Source organism: Nannobrachium achirus (assembly GCF_963921795.1).
Source record: "Nannobrachium achirus genome assembly, chromosome: 6".
In the NCBI taxonomy this organism is placed as follows: Eukaryota; Metazoa; Chordata; class Actinopteri; order Myctophiformes; family Myctophidae; genus Nannobrachium; species Nannobrachium achirus.
In genome coordinates this window covers 13,967,456-13,990,863 of record NC_137815.1, presented here as the reverse complement: position 1 = coordinate 13,990,863, position 23,408 = coordinate 13,967,456, and the positions used below count along the sequence as shown (strand labels likewise).

The 23,408-nt window shown below is 41.3% G+C and overlaps 1 protein-coding gene across 1 annotated transcript in view; it reads left to right on the top strand.

The window, feature by feature from the left end:
- Positions 1 to 608: 608 nt before the first annotated feature.
- Positions 609 to 23,408, top strand: part of eogt (EGF domain-specific O-linked N-acetylglucosamine (GlcNAc) transferase) — a gene marked incomplete at both ends in the record, with an annotated part of 57,627 nt that continues 34,827 nt past the window's right edge. The window contains 5 exons of the mRNA XM_080728504.1: positions 609 to 833; positions 3,849 to 3,949; positions 5,260 to 5,368; positions 6,972 to 7,066; positions 7,441 to 7,545. Of these exons, the coding sequence (XP_080584630.1) occupies positions 609 to 833; positions 3,849 to 3,949; positions 5,260 to 5,368; positions 6,972 to 7,066; positions 7,441 to 7,545 (635 nt within the window). The remainder of the gene's footprint in view (positions 834 to 3,848; positions 3,950 to 5,259; positions 5,369 to 6,971; positions 7,067 to 7,440; positions 7,546 to 23,408) is intronic.

The window sequence follows — 23,408 nt, the reverse complement described above, 5'->3', positions numbered from 1 at the left end:
GGGGTTGCGGGCCTGAAATGGTTGAGAACCACTGCTATATATAACCATCGTTCTAGTACAGTGTGGCAGCTGCATTAGTAGCACTCACATTGCAAAGTGTCAGCCTGTCAGGTTGATTATTGTTGTTATTTTTCGGGGAGCAAAGCTAGTTTGCGAAATCTAACAAAGATCCCTGGGTTAAAATGAACCTCTCTCTGTAAACGTCTCTTGTGGTATGAATGCAAAGATAGATTTTGGCCACACACACATACACTGTGCCTTGGTCACATCTCGTACCGACAAAACACTTGTTTTTGATGTCTGGTGGTTTCCCCCTATGTCAAACAATGTGTCCCTCCAAACAATGGAAGGAAAAAGGTCGCTAATATTTCCTGCAACAGGACCTCTCCTATATGTTGCTCAGATCCGCCCGGGGCAAGGTTCCCAGTCCCACGCACTGACTGGCCTGCACGCACATGCTTGTGAATTGTGGCATTCATTCAGCTCTCAACACAAAAATAAATTACAGAGCACGAGACTTGACTCCCCTCTCGCTCTGTTCCTCTGTTCCTTCACAGGGTGCTGTGAAGCAAGTTATCTCATATTATGCACGTCGTGCAGCCCTGACTATGCTGCTGCTGGTAGCGCTGGGCATTATAGTGTGTTCTTCCACTGTGGTTACCGCCGAGGACGCTGAGGACACTGACCACAGACCACCAGCAGCAGCACCGCAGCCCGGCTACTACTACTACGCCAGTCTGTCCTCCCTGCCACCAGAGCATAGACCCCGCTTCCTCCGCGGCAACAAGAGAGTGGCCAAGCGCTGCCGCCAGGACCCGCTCTGCCCTTTTAAAGTAAGAAATGCACTCTTTCTTGAGTGTTGTTGGCCCACTTTTTAACCCATTTAGATGCTTTAGCTATTGAAAAATAGCAGATATACAAGCTCACAGCGCGGCACCGAGTGCCGTGCTGCGAGCTTGTAGATCTGCTATTTTTGAAAAATCGTGAAAATTTGAATTTTGACCCGATTCTATAAGTGTCTTTTGAATCCTAAGATTTTTTGAAAAACCTATGTTTCTATGTCAGCAATCTGGCTGGCCATCGTCAAAGAAAAGGTCCTTTTCACTTCACTGGAGCTCAGTTAGTCTGTTCTTGAGAGACTACTATGTCAGTGGTTCTCAAACTTTTTCATGTGAAGGACCCCCAAAATTATATTTATTTGGCCACGGACCCCCATCTCAAAATATCTAGTTCCAGGGACCACCGAGAAGCAAAATTTAAGTTACAACCGTTCGCTTTGAAAATACATATATTCAAAGATTTGCACACATTTTCACCACTTTTTCAAAAATAGCAGATCTACAAGCTCGCAGCGCGGCACTCGGTGCCGCGCTGTGAGCTTGTATATATCTGCTATTTTTCACTGGTTAAAACATTCAATAATTCTAGGCCTAAATGAGTTTTAACATGTTGTAACTACATCTTCACCCCCTCCACCACCATTTACTTTTTCTTTTCATGTTTTTCCCAGTGTTGTGTAATTATCCAGCTTGTTCCTTTGGGGTTTTAGCTGTTCCTTTTAGAGCTGGTGTGAATTAAAGGAAAGGAAATATAGGCTTGTTGTCGGGCCGTTAAAGTGATTCAACTTTTGTCATGGGAAAACTTGATGCTCCACGGAATAGGAATTGGTGAAAAGAAGAAGGTGGGTGCGGCAATGCTGAGGATCATCTTATGTTGGCTGGTGTGCATTTTATGTTTTTTTAACTAGGAGCACTGCAATAAAGTTTGAATTGAAATAACTTGGAATAGACCTGGGAAAAACATCTGAATTAAGCCCTTTGCACACAGGACAGTTGCGTTTTTTTCTTCGTTTGCTGCATGAATAAAACACATTGGATTTGGTGTGCAATGCTGTGCGGAATCGGCGCTGCGGATCCCAAAAGGAGTCATAAAAGGAGTGATGAGTTTTTTACCCGCATGCGACAAGACACACGAATTGAACTGGGTTCGATCGAGAAAAAAACTTGTCGCACGGCTAATTCGGATCCGGTGTGCATGAGGTCGTAGAGAATCATTGTTTTCTTTAAAAAGAAAGACCCCCCTAAAGGGGTTTATCTGTGCAGATAAACGTGCCTGTGTGCAAAGGGCTTAACTGGCTCAGAGCACCAGTTGGATGGGGCTTGCCGCATCACATCATAGATTACTACATCGACAAATTCCAATTATTGACTGCTATATTTGTGTTTGTGGCTTGTTTTATTTAAAAAGCTTGATAGATATATATTCTAACTGTTTAAACCCACTCTAGTGTATACTTTTGTTGGCTGGGATCCCTCCAGGGGTCTGTACTTTACTATTTGGCTTCCTCCTTTTCCCCTGTGCACCACCATATGGTAGGGGAAACTGCTGTTGAACCGAGAAATGTTTTGTTTTTTTTAAAGGTCAAAGGATATGTTTTCTTCTCAGGCCTCGTTGGCGCAGTAGGCAGCGCGTCAGTCTCATAATCTGAAGGTCGTGAGTTCGAGCCTCACACGGGGCAGATGTTTTACTGGGTGACTAATTAGTATTGTTGACATGCTTGGGTAAAATGCTTTACAACTTAGAAAGCAGTCTCATAATGTTAAAGTTGTGAATTCAAGCCTCATGTTAAGGCTGCACGGTTCAGTACTTTGCTTAATAATACAATCATTAAAGGGAAAATAGGTCACTTTACGCAATTCTTATATAAATAAGTATATACATATTGTAGCAGTCATTTCCCCTCTATCAGCCACTATATTATTATGCTGGGGTGTTTCTTTGCAGAAAGACATGTCCCTCTGACTCATCTGATTCATCCCTTGCAGGGACTTCTTTGTTTTTGAGGGGTGGGGAGCTCAGCCAGAGCTCTTAATCATTGCCTTTGAACTTCAAAGAGGTTGTGCACTGAGTTGATTGATTGGGCCATAAACTTGTCAAACTCGTCCTGTGCTCGTTAGTGCTCTTTCTAATCAATTAAAGCATCAAAGACCTGTCTGATGCCTGTCTGAGGGGGGAGGGGGGAGGTAGGGGGTGTTTGTAGACACACAGATTTACCTAGTTTCCCTTTAACCACTTACGTGTTTTGTACGTCAAATAGTGAAAGTTGCATTGCAACACGTTGCATTGCAATGCGCTGTGAGCTTGTGGATTGTCTATTTTCAGCAAATGTTTGCCTATTTTCTTGCATAATGTTTGCATGTTATGACCAAGTAATTGCCACGGTTCCGCTGTTCCGCTGAATGAAGCCAATGCGGAAGTAATGAAAACACTGCCTTGTTCTCGTTAATGGCCCTACAGGTGGCATTAATCCCATCAAAGTCAATGGGAACTTAACTCGACTTTACACTGTATTTATGACCTCATTAAACCTTTTCATAAAGTAAATGTTTTCAATATCTTTTGCCTTGCGAAAACCATTTGAGTCAGGCCTGATTTGGTTGTAAATGTTCCTAAACAAATTAGCCCACAAATACAGTTTACACAGCCTTCCATTATCTGTGGAAGAACTCAATACTGTACTTGTGATGGAAATTGCATCCCAGATTAGAAGATAATATTGTCTGACTGCTAGATCTAGGCCAGGTTTTCACAGGGTTTTCCTACTGAGCCGGCCTGTAAAAGAACACTTTTGAGTCTGATAATTTAGTGCCTGGGGTTGGTCTCCCTCGCTCACTCACTCTTCGTCTCATTCTCTGTCCATGACTCTCTCTGCCTCATGCGCACACACGCACGCACGCACGCACGCACGCACGCACGCACGCACGCACGCACGCACGCACGCACACACACACACACACACACACACACACACACACTCACACACACACTGCTATCTCTGTTCTCAACAGGATGCGTTGTTAGATGTGTCGGCCTGTTGGGGTTATGAGAAGACCTGTAACCCAGAGGGACGTTTTGGTTACCCAGTCTGCACCAAAGCTGACGCTGGATGGTAGGATTTCATCTTCCAACTTAATCCTCCATCACAATAGAACCTAGTGCTATGTAATTAACCCATTTAGAACAGGGTACACATTTTGTGTATCATTATTTTATGCTTTAACTATTGAAAAATAGCAGATATACAAGCTCACAGCGCGGCACCGAGTGCCGCGCTGCGAGCTTGTAGATCTGCTATTTTTGAAAAATCGTGAAAATTAGAATTTTGACCCGAGTGTCTTTTGAATCCTTCTAAGGTTTTTGGAAAAACCTATGTTTCTATGTCAGCAATCTGGCCAGCCATCGTCAAAGAAAAGGTCCTTTTCACTTAACTGGAGCTCAGTTAGTCTGTTCTTGAGAGACTACTATGTCAGTGGTTCTCAAACCTTTTCATGTCAAGGACCCCCAAAATGATATGTATTTGGCCACGGACTTGCATCTCAAAATATTTAGTTCCAGGGACCCCCCAGAAGCAAAATTTTAGTTACAAACGTTCGCTTTGAAAATACATATATTGCACACATTTTCACGACTTTTTCAAAAAATAGCAGATCTACAAGCCTGCAGCGCGGCACTCGGTGCCGCGCTGTGAGCTTGTATATCTGCTATTTTTCACTGGTTAAAGCATTCAATAATTTCTAGGCCTAAATGGGTTAAACATTCCCATTGTTTAGAATAGATCCTACATACAGTGAGGTTTATCGTAATGCCTATGTCCAAAGATAGTAAAATAGCTGTAACATAGATCTATGTGGTGTATATATTTATTCATTGTCTTTATTTATTGTCTCATCTGTATGTATTGACAGGAGCAAAACTATTTTCTCTTGTGGGACGTCTAAATCTAATCAAATCACGTGTCGCATCATGACACGTTATGAGCTTGTAGATCTGCTATTTATTTCTGCTATGGAATTGTTATAACATGTAATAATATGCCCAAAATAGGGATGCCAGCTTTAGAGCTTGGGTAATGAAATAAATGTATTATTGTTGTGCCTTTAATTAGGCCTAGAATTATTTAATGCTTTAACTATTTTTGAAAAATCGGTATTTCTTTTACAAGTCTTTGAATATTTTAAAAGCGAACATTTGTAACTCAAATATTTGCTTCGGGGTGGTACCTGGAACAACATATTTTGAGATGGGGGTCTGTGGCCAAATACATGTAATTTTGGGGGTCCTTGACATGAGACATTGAGAACCACTGATTTAGAAGAAGGATTTAGAAGACATTTATAGAATCAGGTCAAAAATATTCTTGAACAAATATTCACGATTTAAAAAAAATATATTTGTCTGACTGTTTGTTCTCCCATGAAGGGCCCATTCTGTGGACGCAGCGCAGGAGCTGTTCTGGAAGCAAGCTGACTTTGGCTACGTGAAGGAACGCCTCTCTGAGATGAGGACTCTCTGCAAGGCCGCCAAGCCTGTAAGTCTGTCCACTCATTTCCTCCGTTGGTGAGTCAACAGGAAGAGACAACAGGGAGCAGTAGTTTCAGCAGCCGTTACAAGACCTGGTCTCTGGTCAAAACATGTGGCTTGTTTGTTAGTTTGTAATAAAAGAGAAATCGTAAGAGCGGCGCTCACTCCACACTTCACAAGACAAATATGGGTAAATTCTCCTTCTACAACACTGCCACCCAGGTGTGGAATTCCTTGACTACCTCCCTTAAAACATTTAGCTCGCTGGCCTCAAAACTGCCCTGAAAACTCACCTTTCAGGAGGCCAGAGGCGGAGGTAGTATCACTTCTCCCATAGACAGGGCAGAAGTGAGTTTTTGTCTAATAAAATAAGTCAAATCAATCAATCAAAAAACTAGAAAATACTGTTCCTGAAGAAACATTGTGGGTTCGAGTAGCACACTAAGTACAGTATTGATTGATAGAAGAGTTTATTAGCAGTTTGCGATAGAAAAAGGTACAGTTTCATGACAGCACAAATCACTGGTACAAGGTCAACTAAAAGGAGATCCTAGTAAGCTTTACGGCTTATCCACTTCATGTATCTCATATAACATTGAAAGACAGATGGATAGAACATGGTACTTTACATAGGATAACATCAATTACAAAAGCATAAAAAGGGGAGGGAAACAAAGGGGGGGGGGGGTGCGGTGGAACATGGGGGCTTAGTCTATTTACAAGTCTCGAGTAGCAGCCGCCTGAAGGTGTCTTTTCATACCAATTTAAAGGAGGCGAGGAATTTGCACTCCTTTAAGGCTTGCGGACGGGCGTTCCACATGTATGATTGATTGATGATGAGTATAATGATGATGTAGAAAAAGAGGCTGAAACACAGCCAAAAATGATATCACATCATTACATATACACATGGATTTGACAGTGTATCAAATACTTATTTGTGTTTGGCACTGAGCGGTCCAGTGGTTTGCAAGATAAGTTCCCTGGCAGCCAGTAGTTGACAGTATTAGACACACACACACACACACACACACACACACACACACACACACACACACACACACACACACACACACACACACACACACTCACACACACACACACACACACACACACACACACACACACACACACACACACAGAGACCCTCTGGCTGGCCTCTTGCTGTATAAACAGCGTGTTTTGACTCGTTATCACTGTGTCTTTTTGAGTGCTCAAATGCTAAAGCCTTTTGCCAATACGGTCTGCATTTTTTGGCTGGGTAGGGACATGATAAGCATTGACATATCTAGGTGATTGCTGACAGGGTAAATGTACCCCAGTGCCGAAATAGCTCAGTTGGGAGAGCGTTAGACTGAAGATCTAAAGGTCCCTGGTTCGATCCCGGGTTTCGGCAGCACAGGGAAATCCTTTTAGGGGTGGCTGTGGCTCAGGTAGTGGCTAGGGTTGCTGTTTCACTGCCCGGCTCTTCGTGCCTGCCTGTTTCTGTCTGCCTCTTTCTTTCTTTCTTTCTCTCTCTATTGCTTGAGTTGAATTTAAATGATCTAAACACCACTCTCGAAACCTCAAAACGGCTTGGAGTTTATTGAAGACCATGCTTGTTTGGGCAGGGGGACTCGTCCTTGAGATGCAGCACTCACACTCGGTTCTGTAAAGCCACCAACCTTTACCTGGATCTACGGAACCCGCGCAGAAGTCACGAGAGGTCAGTACACATGTGGATTTTTTTATTTGTATTGACATATTAGCATAAACGAGCATACAAATAGCCAAAAGGATGAACAAAAGAGAGCTGGCAGGCTTATTTCCATTGTGGTCCTTTCAAAGATAATATAATACAATAATACAATATTATATAAAAGTGATATATCTTGATGATATTACAAATGGGGCATAGTCATGAAAAAGTACTGTTTTCATTTAGCCATGATTTAGGCTTGTATTAGATGTTAAAGTGTCATGGTTGTGCTTCATTGTTACATCTTGCGCACAGGTACATAAGAGTAAAACGTATACTTAGAGTACAAGAACTGAGCAATAATGTCTTTGCAGTGAAGCTTATCAGTGTTTCTGCTGCAGGTACAAGGAGGACTTCATTCAGAAAGGAGAGATCGGTGGTTATTGCACTCTGAACAAGCGAGCACTGGCCGACGAGGGAGAACATAAGAGCCCCTTGCAATCATGGTAAGGCAAAACACATGCAAATAATCCTTTATGTTACACAAACACACTCTCACAAAGTTACCGGTGGTTTGGAATTCATTTTGTGAAACAATTTCTAATAGAGTAACAAAGTTTGACGTCATTTACACATCCTACCTGGTTCACGTCCCCCCCCCCCCCATTCTGAATTCCCATAGACATTTTTCATATCACGTTGTATAAGAACTGTGTTCCAAACATAAGCAAATGATCTCAGCGGTTTGACTCATATGGATATGAAGAATCAACTGATGGTGGGAAAACGCTATTGTTACTGTCGCCGAATTAGTTACATTTTCCCCAGAAACAGACTGTATCAAATATTAGTGACCGACTATCATAAACCATACAGATCCACCTCCCCGACGGTATCGCGGAGACCGTTTGTTTATTTTTGGACCACAATGCTTATATGAGACAATTTTAAGATGACACAATGTTATTCTCCATAGAGAAATTACTTCTGTGAACCCGGGGATGAGCGAGTGACGTCATGACTTCGTTACTCTATAGTTGTTGATATAGAGAGGCACAAAAGGGTGTTCCCTGACCGGGAATCGAACCCGGGCCGCGGCGGTGAGAGCGCCGAATCCTAACCACTAGACCACCAGGGAGTTGTTATAAGCATGTCGTAAATGTTTGGTATGTAGGGCAGCTGTCAGGACAAGCATTCCGATGATGTCACTGGCGGGTTTCTGAACTATCTAAAGCCCTCCCCTGAGACACAGACAGAGTAGACAAAACATGTCCCCTGTTATGATGAGTATTGGTGGGGACCAAGTATACAAAGTGAGGTGGAAAATGCGATGCGTGAAGTGCTCCTTTAAGTGCTCAAATGTGGCCTCGTTGGCGCAGTAGGCAGCGCGTCAGTCTCATAATCTGAAGGTCGTGAGTTCGAGCCTCACACGGGGCAGATCTTTTCCTCAGCACATGTACTGTAAGTGTACCATGCTCACTTCACACTGGTGTGATTTTTCGTTTATTACAAATTAACAAACAAGCCACAGGTCTTGTAACAGCTTGTTGGCTCTTCCTGTTGCCTCACCATGCCTGTGGGAAGTGTACCTTGAACTTGTGATAGATCTGTATTGGCAGATTGTGAAAGAGGTGCTTTCTGGAGAGAGTGACATTGGCTGCTCTCTTTGCCCTGCCGGTGTGCAGAGCAGGTCACTTATTGTCTGAGCAGAGCAGAATACTTATTGACGGCAGGTCTTGTAGGGAAATAATGTATGCTAGCTAGCTGTTACAATTAGATGGGAAGATTTCCTTTTACTGAACAAACCCAATATAGCAATGATTACTATCAGAATATAGTTCAGAATATAGGACAACTCATGAATGGTAAAGAGGACAACTTATGAAATACAAATACAAGTCGCTACAACCTGAGGAATGGGAGGACACTCACACAACCTGTGAGTCACACACAAAAGCACCAGATGTCATTCCTCCCAAGAGCATACAAGCTTTACCAGAAGTAATAGAAATGTTTTTATTGTTGTATTTTCATATTTGATGATTTTTTTTTATTTCTTTTAATAGAGCGGTCCTCTTGTTTTATTGATCTGAACTGTAAGAAACATCACAATTCATACTGTTATGCTATGATGTTTTTTTTTCTAATAATAAAACTTGAATGGATAGAATATATTTGTATTTAATATAACATTACCAACATATTTATTATGGTTTATTTTGGGAATATAGAGTTATTGAACACATATTTTATTAAACTAATTACACCACCTGTTGCACAACAACAGGCTCCCTCCAGCCTGTTGTAACAATAGGAAGGCACAAAAGGCCCGTCTGCCAGAGGCAGTCAGGCGTGGTAGATCCTCACACCCCCAGAGTTGAGTTTGGTCAGAAAAGTGCAGCGAGGCAGCGGGCTAGTGGCGCAATGGATAACGCGTCTGACTACGGATCAGAAGATTCTAGGTTCGACTCCTGGCTAGCTCGTGCTTTTTCTCTTACTAGAGGTTTGAGAGGTCGCACTGCTGATCCATTTAATATGCCCATATATGGAGATCTCTGTAGCTGTCAGGCCATGTCCCTTTTATACCCATATATGGGAGAACCAGCAAGACGCCCTATGGGCGATAAGCGACCGTCAGGGCACGCCTTATTGCCCTATTACATTTATTACACTATTAAACTTATTGCCCTATTACACAATTACACTATTACATGTATTGCCCTATTACACTATTGCACTTATTACACTATTACACTTATTGCCCTATTTAGTCCCCCCAGGAATCCGCGGAGAAAAAGTTCTGATTCCGCGGTGAACAATCCTGATTCTGCGGAGAGCAATTCTTGATTCCGCGGCTTGAAAGTTAATATTCCGCGGGCATTAAAAATCTACGTAAAATTACCAATTATGAAGCAAACATAATTTTTTATGTAATAATGAAGTAGAAATGAACTTATGAAATTAATTGCAATACCAAAACACTGTGAAACATTGTGGTTATCAAATAATCAACATCAATATTCTCTTTGTCCCTCTTGGGAAGATTTATTTATATGTGCCAGGCATGTCTTGTCTTGTTTCACTCCAAAGTCATTTACAGCATTGACTGCCGCATTTGCCACTGTTGAATGATTGCATTTGTCTAAGAAAACAGTGTCAACCAGGTAGCTGCAGATTTCACCAGATGCATCCTTGATGAGCGGAGACACCATTATGTTGAGCATGCAGCATCCTTCTGAATCAGAGAGAGAGAGAGAGAGAGAGAGAGAGAGAGAGAGAGAGAGAGAGAGAGAGAGAGAGAGAGAGAGAGAGAGATACCTTTATTATCCCAAGGGGGAAATTCAGTTGCAGCAGTGTAAGGTTATTTACACAGTTACAGAGAAAAAAATTAAATAAAAACAAGAACAGAGTACAGTAAAGAGCAAGGTACTGTACATCAAGAAAGGGAACCTCTCTTACCTCTCTTGCAGTTGTGTATGGCCAGGGATGGCGCCCTCCCCCATTCACTGCTCTGTTTTGCAAGAAACTTCTCATCGAGGGACTGTCAGACCTGGACAGTGTTGTGTTTGTTGATGTACAAGCCTACCAAAACAGAATACAAAACACAATACATTGATTGTACACATTTTGATAGATACTTTTTTCAAATAGTACAATTAAATGATTATACAATGGAGCTAAACTAAAATGATTTTATTTATCTACCTTGACTAATTCATACTTTTTTCATATCAAGGTCCAATATTTATTCATTATTTAATGACATTTAGAGTCTCACTCAGACCCAAAACATAGAATATTTTGTTATTGTTTGGATAACATTTTGTTCACAATTCTATGCTGTATTGATTTGATGTTGGTGCCATAGATAGAAGAGATAAACAGGCAACACGTTGATAAAACAACTCTTATACATTCTCTAATTGTGTAGACTTAGGCTATTGTAAATTAATGAATGCAGATGTTTAACAACAATTTAACTCAAGAGCGTAAAATGAAAACAAATGGACCCGTAATTAAACCAAATGGTCGCTTATGGGTTTCATTTTACCCTCTCAGAGTTAAATATAGCGTTCATTTGGTTACCAACTCTCAAGGACCACCGGTTGAAAACCACTGGAGCACAAGTCAAGAATACATTACTAAAACGATAGCATACCTTCTCTCGTTCCTCTGCAGCCACGGTTTTGCTGGCGATTGTGGTTGTGATGGCTTTTTGTCTTTTTAAGACGGTGTCTGCGGGCGTTGCTTGTTTTTTCTTCTGATGAAAGCAGCCAAGTGGTCTTTGATCATTGAGTTGCGGCGGTAATCAAGAACTTTATTCTCCTCCTGTAATTCTGTGTATGATTTAGCTCTTTCAGCATAATATATCCCTGCTCACTCTGAGGGCTTGGACCCGGCCTCGTAGCCGGAGGTCGGAGAAATCGCTCCATTACTCCATGTGCGTGAGTGCGTCTTTCTCACCATGTGAGGCTTGTGAGCCAATATAAACAGTCAGATCAGATGATGTGCCTAGTTCCTAGTCCATTAAAAATCAGCACCATCCGCTCTGGTATCGTCACCACACACGAGACACAGCACATGAATACATGCCACGGCAAACAAAGCCATTTCCGTATCCGGCATGAGGACCGGCTAGGCTGTGAGTCTTGTCCGTCTATATCACCGCGACATCTAGCGGCCGGGCTAGAAAACTACATGTAAAATGTAATATTCTGCACCTCGTCTTGTCCTATTCTGCGGACTGCTATGATATCCGCGGGAGGCTCTGATCTCCGCGGAGGGCTTCGATTTCCGCGAAAATTTCCGTGATCGCGGAATCACGGATTCCTGGGGGGACTACCTATTACATGATTGCACTTACAGTATGGCCCTATTACACTTATTACACTATTACACTTATTGCCCTATTACACCTATTACACTATTACACTTATTGCCCTATTACACTATTACACTTATTGACCTATTACACGATTACACTATTACACTTATTGCCCTATTACACTTATTACACTTTTTACACTATTACACTTATTGCCCTATTTCACCTATTACACTATTACACTTTTTGCCCTATTACACTTATTGACCTATTACACTGTTGGGCACACACACAGGCCGATTGTCAATACCCGAACTTGGGAATTACTTCTGAGGTTCAGACAAGACAAGTTCGCCTCTGGAGTAAGAACTTCCAAGGACAGGAGGAACGCGAGTACGGTAGTACGTCACCACCTCAGCTCATCCTCTGTGTGGATCTGCCCAGAGCAGATCTACAAGCTAACAACGTGTCATACTGCGATGCACTGTTAGCTTGTGTCAAATGCAGCACTGAGCTCTGCTTACAAGACCGACATTTTCTCACTGTCTGTATTCAATTGAATGTCATTGAAAACTTTAACAAGTGCTTTTGTGTGGAAGATCAGTCAGTGCCATTGTTAAGTGGTAAGAAGTTGTTTAGTGGTTGAAATATACATTTTTAAAAGTTTTTACTTAGAAACGGGAGGTTTGATATGGGCCCAGTGATGTGTTGTTATACTTTTTTTACGTGGGGCATGATGACTGCTGTTTTCAGAGTCTGTGGGAAGCATCTTAACACTTTCAATGCCACAGACGTAGATTGACGTAAATGGGCCAAAATGCGTCTGTGCCAATGACGTATTTTGACGTATAATAAAAAAATGATTATTTTCCAAAAAAAAAAATGTTTTTTCATTTTTTTTTTTTTTTTTTTTAAGATGTCAAAATGACCTGAGATCAGAGAGATGCTTTTCTCTGTTTGCGTGTTGGCTCCCTCGTTTAGCTGATTGAGAAAATGTGTGTCCATTCTAGTGGATGGACACTTTTTTTGATTCATTCAGCTCTATCTCTGGAACCATTTGTCTGATTGACAAAATTCTTTTTGCCACTGAATCACAACAACTGTGTCTGTTTCTGTGGGGGGAAACATCTAAAAAAAAAAATCTTTTCTTTTCATTGCATAGTAAAGAAAACATACACAATCTGTCCATTCTAGTGGATGGACACTTTTTTTGATTCATTCAGCTCTATCTCTGGAACCATTTGTCTGATTGACAAAATTCTTTTTGCCACTGAATCACAACAACTGTGTCTGTCTCTGAGGGGAAAAAAATCTAAAAAAAAATCTTTTTTTTTCATTGCATAGTAAAGAAAACATACAAAATCCTGGCACAGGGACTTTGGGGCCATTTTGGCCTGGCATGGAAAGTGTTAATTGAAGAGATATGTTGACAATTTGTATAAGTTCTGAGGCCATGCAATTTGTAACCTTTTGAAAAAGACTGTTGACAGAATATCAAGGCAACAGGAGGAGGATTTCAGATGTTGAATGATGTCCTCCAAGTTTTCGTGATTGATCAGATTAAACTGTGTCATGGCATTTGAATTACTTTGAAGTGGACACACATCCTGTACCCGATATGGAGGCGCTGAGTGCTTGTCTTTTTTAATTGTGTTAGAGAAGAAGGCAATGTAGCGCTGTGGATCACCACTTTGAGTGTAATTTCCCCTGCACACCGTCATAAGGATGTAACTTTATAAGGATGTAATTTAATATAATCCACATGCTTACAAGTGGATTAGGCCATAGGGCGGTGTTTGTGGTCACATGAAACCTTTTCCTCTTGAAAGATTGCGGAGAAACTCTGGGTATTTAGACATCTTTCAATGGAATCCATGCAGAATACAGTGACGTTAACGTGATTCTATCACAGTAGGTCTACAATTTAGTTTACACACGTGGGAATTATTTGGGAATCAGACCTGGGCCATGGGAATACCAGAAGAGTCGCCGGAAAGAAACTCGCCAGGGCTGATGGTTTATGCCTTTTGAATGATTGATTGAGGTATTTATTAGAGGTTTTGGATAGGAAAAGGTACAGTTTCATGACAGTACAGTTCACTGATACAATGTCAACTAAAACAAAACTCGGGTAAGGCGAGGCTTATTTGTTGTAGCTTGCAGCTATATTTTTATTTTCATTTAATAGTGCATACCATTAAGTTCATGTACTGTAATAACACTGCTTGTCTGCATTGTAGTACGATTACCATTTTACGTCAGTAACGTCAAAGAGAGCACGACCTGCGATCTTGACATTTTGTTCTTTTATAGCCATTGTTGTTTGGCTTGAAGCGAGCCCACAATTGTTTCGAAGGAACAATATTTTCTAGTTTTCTATTGAGATCCTTAGAATCCTTATATACCTCTGTAAACTATGCCTAAACGGTTAAACCTAACCTTAACCTCAGTAAAACGGTGCCAAAGCCTAACCCTATTCCTAATCTTAACCTCAGAAAGATATGCGTAATCTTAATGTTATTTCTAACCTTATTCTTAGTAAAACAAATACAAGAATAAATCTCAGCGAGTTTCTTTCCGGCGACTCTACCGGTTACCGGGCCATGGTACTCATTCTAAACCAGCACACCACATTGGGCAGAGTGTGCTGTGCTCTAGGTTCCCAGTCATGCATAAGAATGGTTGAGTGACAGCAGAAAGAGTAGTGTCTCCCCCTCCCCCGACCAGTTCAAAGGGTCACATAGGGAATGAGCTTGCCTTGAAAGGCCATCCTGTTACTTAAACTCCCTCAGCAATTTCATTCATTTGTATTGTGACAGAAAGCAACTGGAATTAGAATTATGATATACAAACAAACTTTTGTTTTAGATGAATTGCCATTTTATCCTGAGCACAGTTGCATTTTCTACTGTTCTTATTCTTACTTAAACTTATTCAGCAATAATGGTAGGTACATCAGCTTGTCAACATAATTTATTGACAGTAGATGTGAAAAAAAGTATTGTTACTCTGTAGGAAGAAGGCATACGGTGTATTAAAGCACAAGCATAATGTGAGGCTTGTGGCTTCAGGTAAGCCTATCTTAATGTTGTCATCGAATCAAATTTAGATGTGTTTACCAGTTACCACTTTCAGTTTCAGCCTGGTGTCCATAAAATGTCATTGCTATAGAGATGCCTGAAGAAGGTCCCTGGCCTTGACCCAAACGTTGCCTTTATATTATAGCCACTATCAAAATATTTCAAACTAATTTAGCCACTACATTAAAAAAAACATAATGTCATTTTTTTCTCACTCAACGGTAAACAAACCAACACACAGTAAGTGTATACAGGGTATCTGCACATTTATAAAGTGACAATTTAAGGACTTTCAAGACTGTTTTAATACCAAACTGGCCAAACTGTCAAATATTATGTAAGTAAGAGGTGAACATTGTGAAAATATCTACATGCTCACAACGCCTCGCAGTGTGAGGTGTTGTGTGCATGTAGATCTGCTATTTTCACAATATTTATGTGTGGAACCGAGTCACATTAAATATAATACCTACAATTCCAAGTGCTTGTCAAGGTGGGGGTCCCTAGTTCAAATATGTTTATTTTAGGGGTCACGGCCTAAAAAGGTGTGAGAACCCCTGGTTAAAGAGAAGGCAGAGGAGGCCTTCCTGACAGATGTAGTCAAGCATGTGGAGTTGCTGACCTTTGCACCCCGACCTTGTGCTTTGTGAGTAAACCCCTGTGCCTCAGCGGGCTAGTGGCGCTACCCGGCGAGCGCTCGCCTACCTCGCTTCCTCCTTTACTGGCCAACCGCGGGGCTCCTCGCGTCCAAATAAAAGGAGAGCGAGTTCAATTGTCGCCAATGGAAGATCTCCCCCGCGGTGATTTCTTTCCAATCGGAACGCCTCCCGTCGCACGTCCATGTGTCTGCCAATAAAATCGCCGGACTCCTTTTTCATTTCTCCTCCCCTGCCCTCCCTCCCCGATCAAAACACACCGTCCCTTGCGGGATTCCAACCAATCACGCGCCGTCTTTTCAGGTCGCTGTTCCGGTCTGGGGCCAGAGCGGATATGGAAACGCTACTTGCTTTAATGTGGGCTTACACATTACCGGATACAGTAGGCGGGCTCTAGACAGCATCTGAGCACAGATCAGCAAATAGAAACCACACGAGATGGCTATGATATGAACAGTGGTAGAGTGAAGTGAGCCACATTCTCTCAATGCAGCGTCCGACGTTAAAAACAAACAATTGTCACTTAGAGACCTTTGGATGAATGGACACTTGGACACTGGCTTTGTTATCCTAACACTCAAGGTAAGTTTCGTGACTTCTACAAATTACTATGGTAATGGTCTGGTCATCTGCATGAAATGCATTACCATACATATACAATAACATTCTTCATGTAGGCAATAGGCATGGTGATGGTGTCTGCTACTGTCTTTCATTTGATCCATGGCTGGCCAATACTATCTAGTAAATGCTTTATTTGTAAAGACATTTTAATATAGGCCTATCCTATGGATTACATAGCTAAGTTACTGTCCTGCTATTGCAATATTAGGCTATTATTATATGTATATATATTTTTAAGGTATTGTCAGTGTCATTGAAACATTAAGATAAGGAGTCATATAGTATGGTAATGAAAGTGAAAAGGAGAAAACTACATTTGGCTCATCAACAAAGCATAACAAACAAATTAGTGGTTTATAGATCTATGTGTTTCTCTTATACATTTAGTACAAAAGGACCCACATGTAAACAAGCCATTGTGCTTTCTTGGGTTTAAATCCTATTAGTAGACCTTGTATCTGATTCTGAACTGTACTGTGCTTTTCCTTTGTGAACTGCTAACAAAGTAACTATTCAATCAAAACCATTAAGACACTCAGAGTTAAGGGTCTGTGCAAATAAAACATTTGAGAACCAGTATATCAGTGTCATACATATTCTGACGAAAACCTGTATGGAGACTTGACATTCTGTAATTGGATCTTATGATCAAAATAAGAACATTATAATAGTGTGTAAATCTGTGCCACATACAAATGTCTGTGTACAGACATAGATGGCCCCTTCATGATGGCTGCTAAAAAAAGATAATGCCATGGTGGGATCTGATGTGTGATGGGCATACTGTATTATCACATAGGCAAACATAAACTGTCACCTGTGTGACACTGAATTTGTATTGATTATACATATTTCTCTCTATTTCTCCTTTGCTGTCTCCCAGACCTCAGCTGTTCTCTCTGCACCTCTTCACCAAAGGCGAAGCGCCTCCACGGCCAGATTCAACAAGCGGACAGTGCAGGCAAATTCATGCAGAAAGTGGCCAGTTCAGAACACAGGAAACAGGACATAATACTGTACACTGCCCAAAAATACAGACACCATATCAAAAGAGGAGTGGCTAGCAGACAACAAAAAATAAATGAGCAGATGTTTGCCTCTCCCTTACTTAAATTTGTGATGTAGTTGAGACTTGTTTTATTATTCTTGTGCAAAGTGTGATGCCACCAGAGCCATCAACATATTGTCGCTGTCGGGCAGAAACCATGTCCCATTCCTTTTATTTTATTGTAAATGAATGCCCTACTTTATCATACACGAGTGTTGCATAAAAGTAGTGAAAATAGCAGATCTACAAGCCCACAACACATCAAAGTGTTGTCAGCTTGTAGATCGTCTATTTTCACCATGTTAGCAGATCTATAGGCCCACAAGATGCTGACGTGTTGTCAGCTTGTAGATCAGTTATTTTCACTATTTTAGATACTTTTTAAATAGTGATAAGAAATAAGTGATAAGTAACGTTTTGGACATACAGGGTTTCCACCCAAGAGTGATGATGTATTCATATATATTTGTTGTCACCATGTTTATGTTGTATGTGGGATTAATACCCTGTTGTATTTTAATCTTTTAGATTAAAATTATATTTACCTTTCATGCAGTTGCATTTTTTTACTTAATTAAATATGTTATGCTTTTACCTCAATGGTTGACTTTGTTGATCCCCATTGGAAATAAGTCCAGATGTCATAATATTGTTGATGTTTGTTTGTTGTAACTCATACAGAGTAAGATTTTAAAAGAATTGTCAGCAGCATTAGTTAGAATGAATGAAATACAAGGTACTTCTAAGTGAATTTGTTCCAAACCAAGATGAAATAAATACTGATCTGCATTTGCAGTGGATCTCTGAATAAGAGAAAATAATTATTATGTTATATAATTATATAAAATAATAATAATTATAAGGGTAACAATACATAAAATGTACAGTGAATAAATAAATGCATGTATACTGTGTACATCTATCACCAGTGAATATAAATAGATGTACAATACATCTATGAATGAAGTACAGTCTCACAAGGGTTATACTTAACAGGCATCTGTCAATATGTGCCAATGTACAGTAGGCCTACATGTTATATTGTAGTAATACAATAGTACAAATAGGTTAGATGATGGTGATAAAATTGATTTTGTGGTCCATTTAGAGATGGTTAAAACAATGAGGACGTTTCTTTCATTCATTGAGTTTTATTTTTGCATGGCGTAGGTGGGAATCGAACACCTGACCCGGCATAGGTGGGAATCAAACCCACGACCTTCGGATCCTCACCAACCATACCTAAAATCGACAAAAGTCACAATTTTCATGAATCTATCATATATACTCATAAACTACTTGGACAGATCACTGGGGAGATGCACACGAAGACTGGCCTGTTGCATTTTTCATCCCTTCCACGCTCGTTTTCTCTTTCTTTCTCTCTTTCTCCTCTTTTTTCCTTCTTCCCCCTTCTCCCCCTCTCCCCTTCCATTTTTCCCCCCTTCCCCCCCTAGGTAGGCAATTGTTCCCCAGCCCTGGCGCAATGGATAACGCGTCTGACTACGGATCAGAAGATTCTAGGTTCGACTCCTGGCTAGCTCGTAGTATTTTTCGCTCTCATGCTCTTGTGGAAGCACGAATATAGTCAGTAGTTGTACAGGGCGTAATAGCTGTAAAATGTCCCTGTGTTTTTGCTGCAGACTTAGGAGGACCTCATTTCCTATCATTCTCCTATTATGTTATGTATATCTATGAGTTTGTATGGTAACTGAGGTTGAACATGAACTTCCTTTGCAGTCTTGTTTAGGCAGTGGACATGCGGCAAGAGACATGATATATCTCGGGCCCGATCACATCAACTCCAGTTGTTTTGCCAGTTCAAATCACTTTGGTCCAGCTGTGTGTAACAAGCACAGTTTTACACAGAATGAAACACAACATACATGTTGTTGGTAGATTTGATACATTTACAACCATAGCATATATTTCATATTTTCTCTCTCTCTCTCTCTCTCTCTCTCTCTCTCTCTCTCTCTCTCTCTCTCTCTTTCTCTCTCTCTCACACACACACACACACACACACACACACACACACACACACACACACACACACACACACACACACACACACACACAGACAACTTTGCATGGCAGCTGTTCGTAGTCTACAAGTACATTTACAAGGACATCCTATGCATTTATTACACAAGATACAGAATTACACGTAGATTTTTGGCCTCGACACGTCGACTCGCAAATAATGAGTCATTTAACATCCCTAATATAAAAGCTTTTTAGTCCTTCATTCAAATACAGCCTGTCTTTAATGACAGTGAAAACAGCAATAGAAAATAGCAAAGTATTGATTGTGTGATCCTAAATACGTGGGAGAGAAATTGAAGAGAAGGAGGAAGTGGTGTGTGACGCTTGCGAGGAGTGAATTCGGCCTGGGTTATTGTAAAAGGTTCACGCACCTTGCGGCTTGGGAGTTTTTGGCTGGTGTAGACGACGGAGGCGTGCGCTGTCTCAAACAGACTTGAGCCACGTGAGACACTGCTGAGCGAGCTAAAGCGAGCATGCCACCGTATCGAGCATTGCGAAGTCCGCTTGAGCCGACTCAGTGCCGACCGAGTTACGTCCCGATAGGGACAGAATCGTAAATCTTCATCCCCCCGACTTTCGGCACCACTGCGCGTTCCGAAGGGTGCATAGCCAAATGTTTTGGGGGGTCAGTCACGGCCTGAAAAGGTTGAGAACAACTGCTTTAGACATCACACCCTTGTTCCGGCCTGACAGTTGTGTCATTTACACAGTGACAACCTCCACTTCTGGCTCAACGATGCCCCCGATTCTGTGTCTGTGCCTTTTATGCCGAATAGTGATGGGGCAACATGGCTGCCTTGATCAGGGCATGCGTTAGGGGCTTTATTCTTGTTTTTACAAATTGATCAATAGTTGGTGAATCAGAGCTCATAAAGTAGTCCCCTGACCGGGAATCGAACCCGGGCCGCGGCGGTGAGAGCGCCGAATCCTAACCACTAGACCACCAGGGAGACATGTGCTGGAAATGTTGTTGCTAGAATTCTAGGTATGTAGGACAGCTGAAAGCACATCATTTTGTCCAGTACCTAAGAACGCCACTAGAGGGCACTTTCCCCCTATAACCACTCAAAGAATATCATGCATTTTCAGAGGCATGCACAGTTGTTACCTAATAAGCGTTGCAATTTTTCGTATGGAAGCTGTTCTTAACAAAAGTAGCTATTGCCAGTATTCCTTACATTTAATCTCAAATGTTTGTCTGACCACCTTCAGAGGCGTTTCAGATGATTTTATGATTTTAGCTTCTGGAGAGACTGCTATCTGAACTTGCATCCTGGCCTTAGACCAGAGGTTCTCAACCTTATTAGGCAGCGACCCCTCAAAAGAATCACATTTGAACTGTGGACCCTCCAGTGGACAAGCACTTGAATTGTTGGAGTTGAGGCATTAAATGTTCGGTTCCACAGATTAATATTGTGAAAAGAGCAGATCTACAAGCTCACAATGTGAGACGTTGCAAGCTTGTCTCACAAACTTTGCCTCTTATATTATATTTTGACCAATTGTTATAGTATAGTTTGTTGAATACTTTTGATGCACTTAAGGTATTTATTTTTAATTTTTATTTAGAGTGACCAATTCTTTTTACCCCCTTTTTCTCCCCAATTTAGTTAAGCCAATTAATTCCTCCCCGCACACATTTCTGTGTTGTCCCCCTGGGGGTCCCAACCCACAGGTTGAGAACCAAAGCCTTAAGGCCTTTGCAGACGGTCCGATTTTCCGCACGGAAAAGAAACTGACAATAAATGAACACATGGTCTCTATGACCTCATGCATACTGGGTCAAAAGTTATATGACATTTATTACAATAAGGTTATTGCTACTAGAGCCTCCAATACAGATTTGTGATTTGTTGTTCACTGATTATCAGTTTTTTATGCCACAGCTGGCACCATTAGGCTATCATGATATCCATATATTGTCATTAACACCGTAAAAAATCTTTGTCAGAAGTGGGATTCGAACCCATGCCTCCAGGGGAGACTGCGACCTGAACGCAGCGCCTTAGACCGCTCGGCCATCCTGACACTCTTATCAGAACTGAAAGAATGAATGAACTTAACAGTTTACAGTTATATAACATTTATTACATAATAATATGAATACGGTTATTGCTACAAGGGCTTCTACTGGTTGCTATGCAATAGAAGAAAAGGCAAAACATATATGAGGCTTCAGGCTTGTAGTTAAAATGATTACACTGTTTAAAGGTCTTGTGTGTCGAGATCATATTGATTGATTGAATACTTTAATTCAAAAAGAAAGGCACAGTGGCAAAAATGTATACAAAAGAATGAAAAAGGACAACCCATAAGCCCTCATGGTTTGTTTCCATTAAGGTCCTGTGTATTCAATTCATCGAGAAAAGTTAGTTCCCATACCGGGAGTCGAACCCGGGCCGCCTGGGTGAAAACCAGGAATCCTAACCGCTAGACCATATGGGAATACATCTCTGTGCAGAGCACTGGTGTATTCTATTCCGTCCGTGGGTAAACTTAGTGTCTAGACTGAGAAAGTTCAAAGATCGCCATTATATCTCAGCAAAATGCGCCAGGCTCATTAACAACAATCACTCAGGCTTGGTGGTTTGAATGTGAATCCCAAAGAATAATGTATTGGTGCCCGGCCTGCATATCAGTGGGGTGTGAACTAACCTGTTAAGTACTGTAGTACAGTACTTTAGTCTCTAGCCTGTTGTGTAACAAAGGAAAGCAGAGAAGGGCCCCCTGAAAGAGGCAGTCAGGCATAGGGAGTAGAGTAAACCCTTGCACCCCTAAAGCCTAAATTTTGATGCTAAGTGTGTGGCAAAAAGTGGGCCAGTGGCGCAATGGATAACGTGTCTGACTACGGATCAGAAGATTCTAGGTTCGACTCCTGGCTGGCTCGCAAAATGTTTTCGGAACAAGACTGGGTCAAAGCCCAACATATGGCTGAACTGTGTACGGAATTATGGGCTTTTTCTTAGACCGGAGTTTTCAAAGTGGGTGACGGGGCACCCTGGGGATCTGTGACGGCACTCCATGGTTGCCTCTAGATCATTTGATAATATTTGGAATTTGTCTGGACACAAAAAATATTAAGTATCATTTTAAACTTGAAGTACAAAGTTATTTTTAGACAGTTCTAACGAATATGGCTATTATCTCAATGTTTTCCTCGAAACATAATCGCTAAAATTTGCTATAAATATGAGATTCTGGGACTGAAAATTATTAATATAATGTAGGGGTGCCTCGGATGAAAACAATATTTATAGGGTTGCCCTGAGCCAAAAAGGTTTGGGATCCCCTTTCTTAGAGAGTGGTAGTCTATGATTTGCTGGATAGATTTGATGTAGTGGTCCCAGCAATATTTGTTGATACGTTTACCGAAGTAGCATATCACAGGATATGATTAACCTATCGTATCCTATCAAACTAAAAGGATAAACACCACAAGAAAGCATTTGGGCTTGTTTAAATTGTGGTCCCTTTTTACAACTCATACTCATACAATAAATGCAGACAAATAAAACACAGTACAATGCAAAAGAATCTCATCGGAAAACGAAATAAAAAATAAATGGTATCTTACTATAAATGCGAGAAGTCTCTGCGTGCGTGCGTGTCTGCGTGTATGTAAGCCGCGTATCTTGAGAACCGTTCGTCCCACCGACTTAAGATTCGGCACGTGCGTTCCACGCCGCGGGGTGGAGTGCAGTGCCGGGCCTCGACCCGACCCGATGCGCGGTTTTCCGAAACCAGCGCAAAACGTTCAAAATCTCCTTATGCAGAGCTGATTGTTGACATCAGGCTGTTCCGGAGGAAATCGGCGAAAGCCTCATTGTGACATCAATTCATAAAAGGCTCTGACATCACGTACGCCACATGAGTCAACAAAAAATGGACGCATGTAGACAGATATCTCTGTATATGGGCATAAAAGGGACACAGACAGATACAGAGATCTCCATATATGGGCATATGGGCATAAAATGGACGCAGATAGAGTATATGGGCATAAAAGGGACACAGACAGATACAGAGATCGTATCTCGAGAACCGTTCGTCCCACCGACTTCAGATTCGGCACACGTGTTCCACGTCGTTG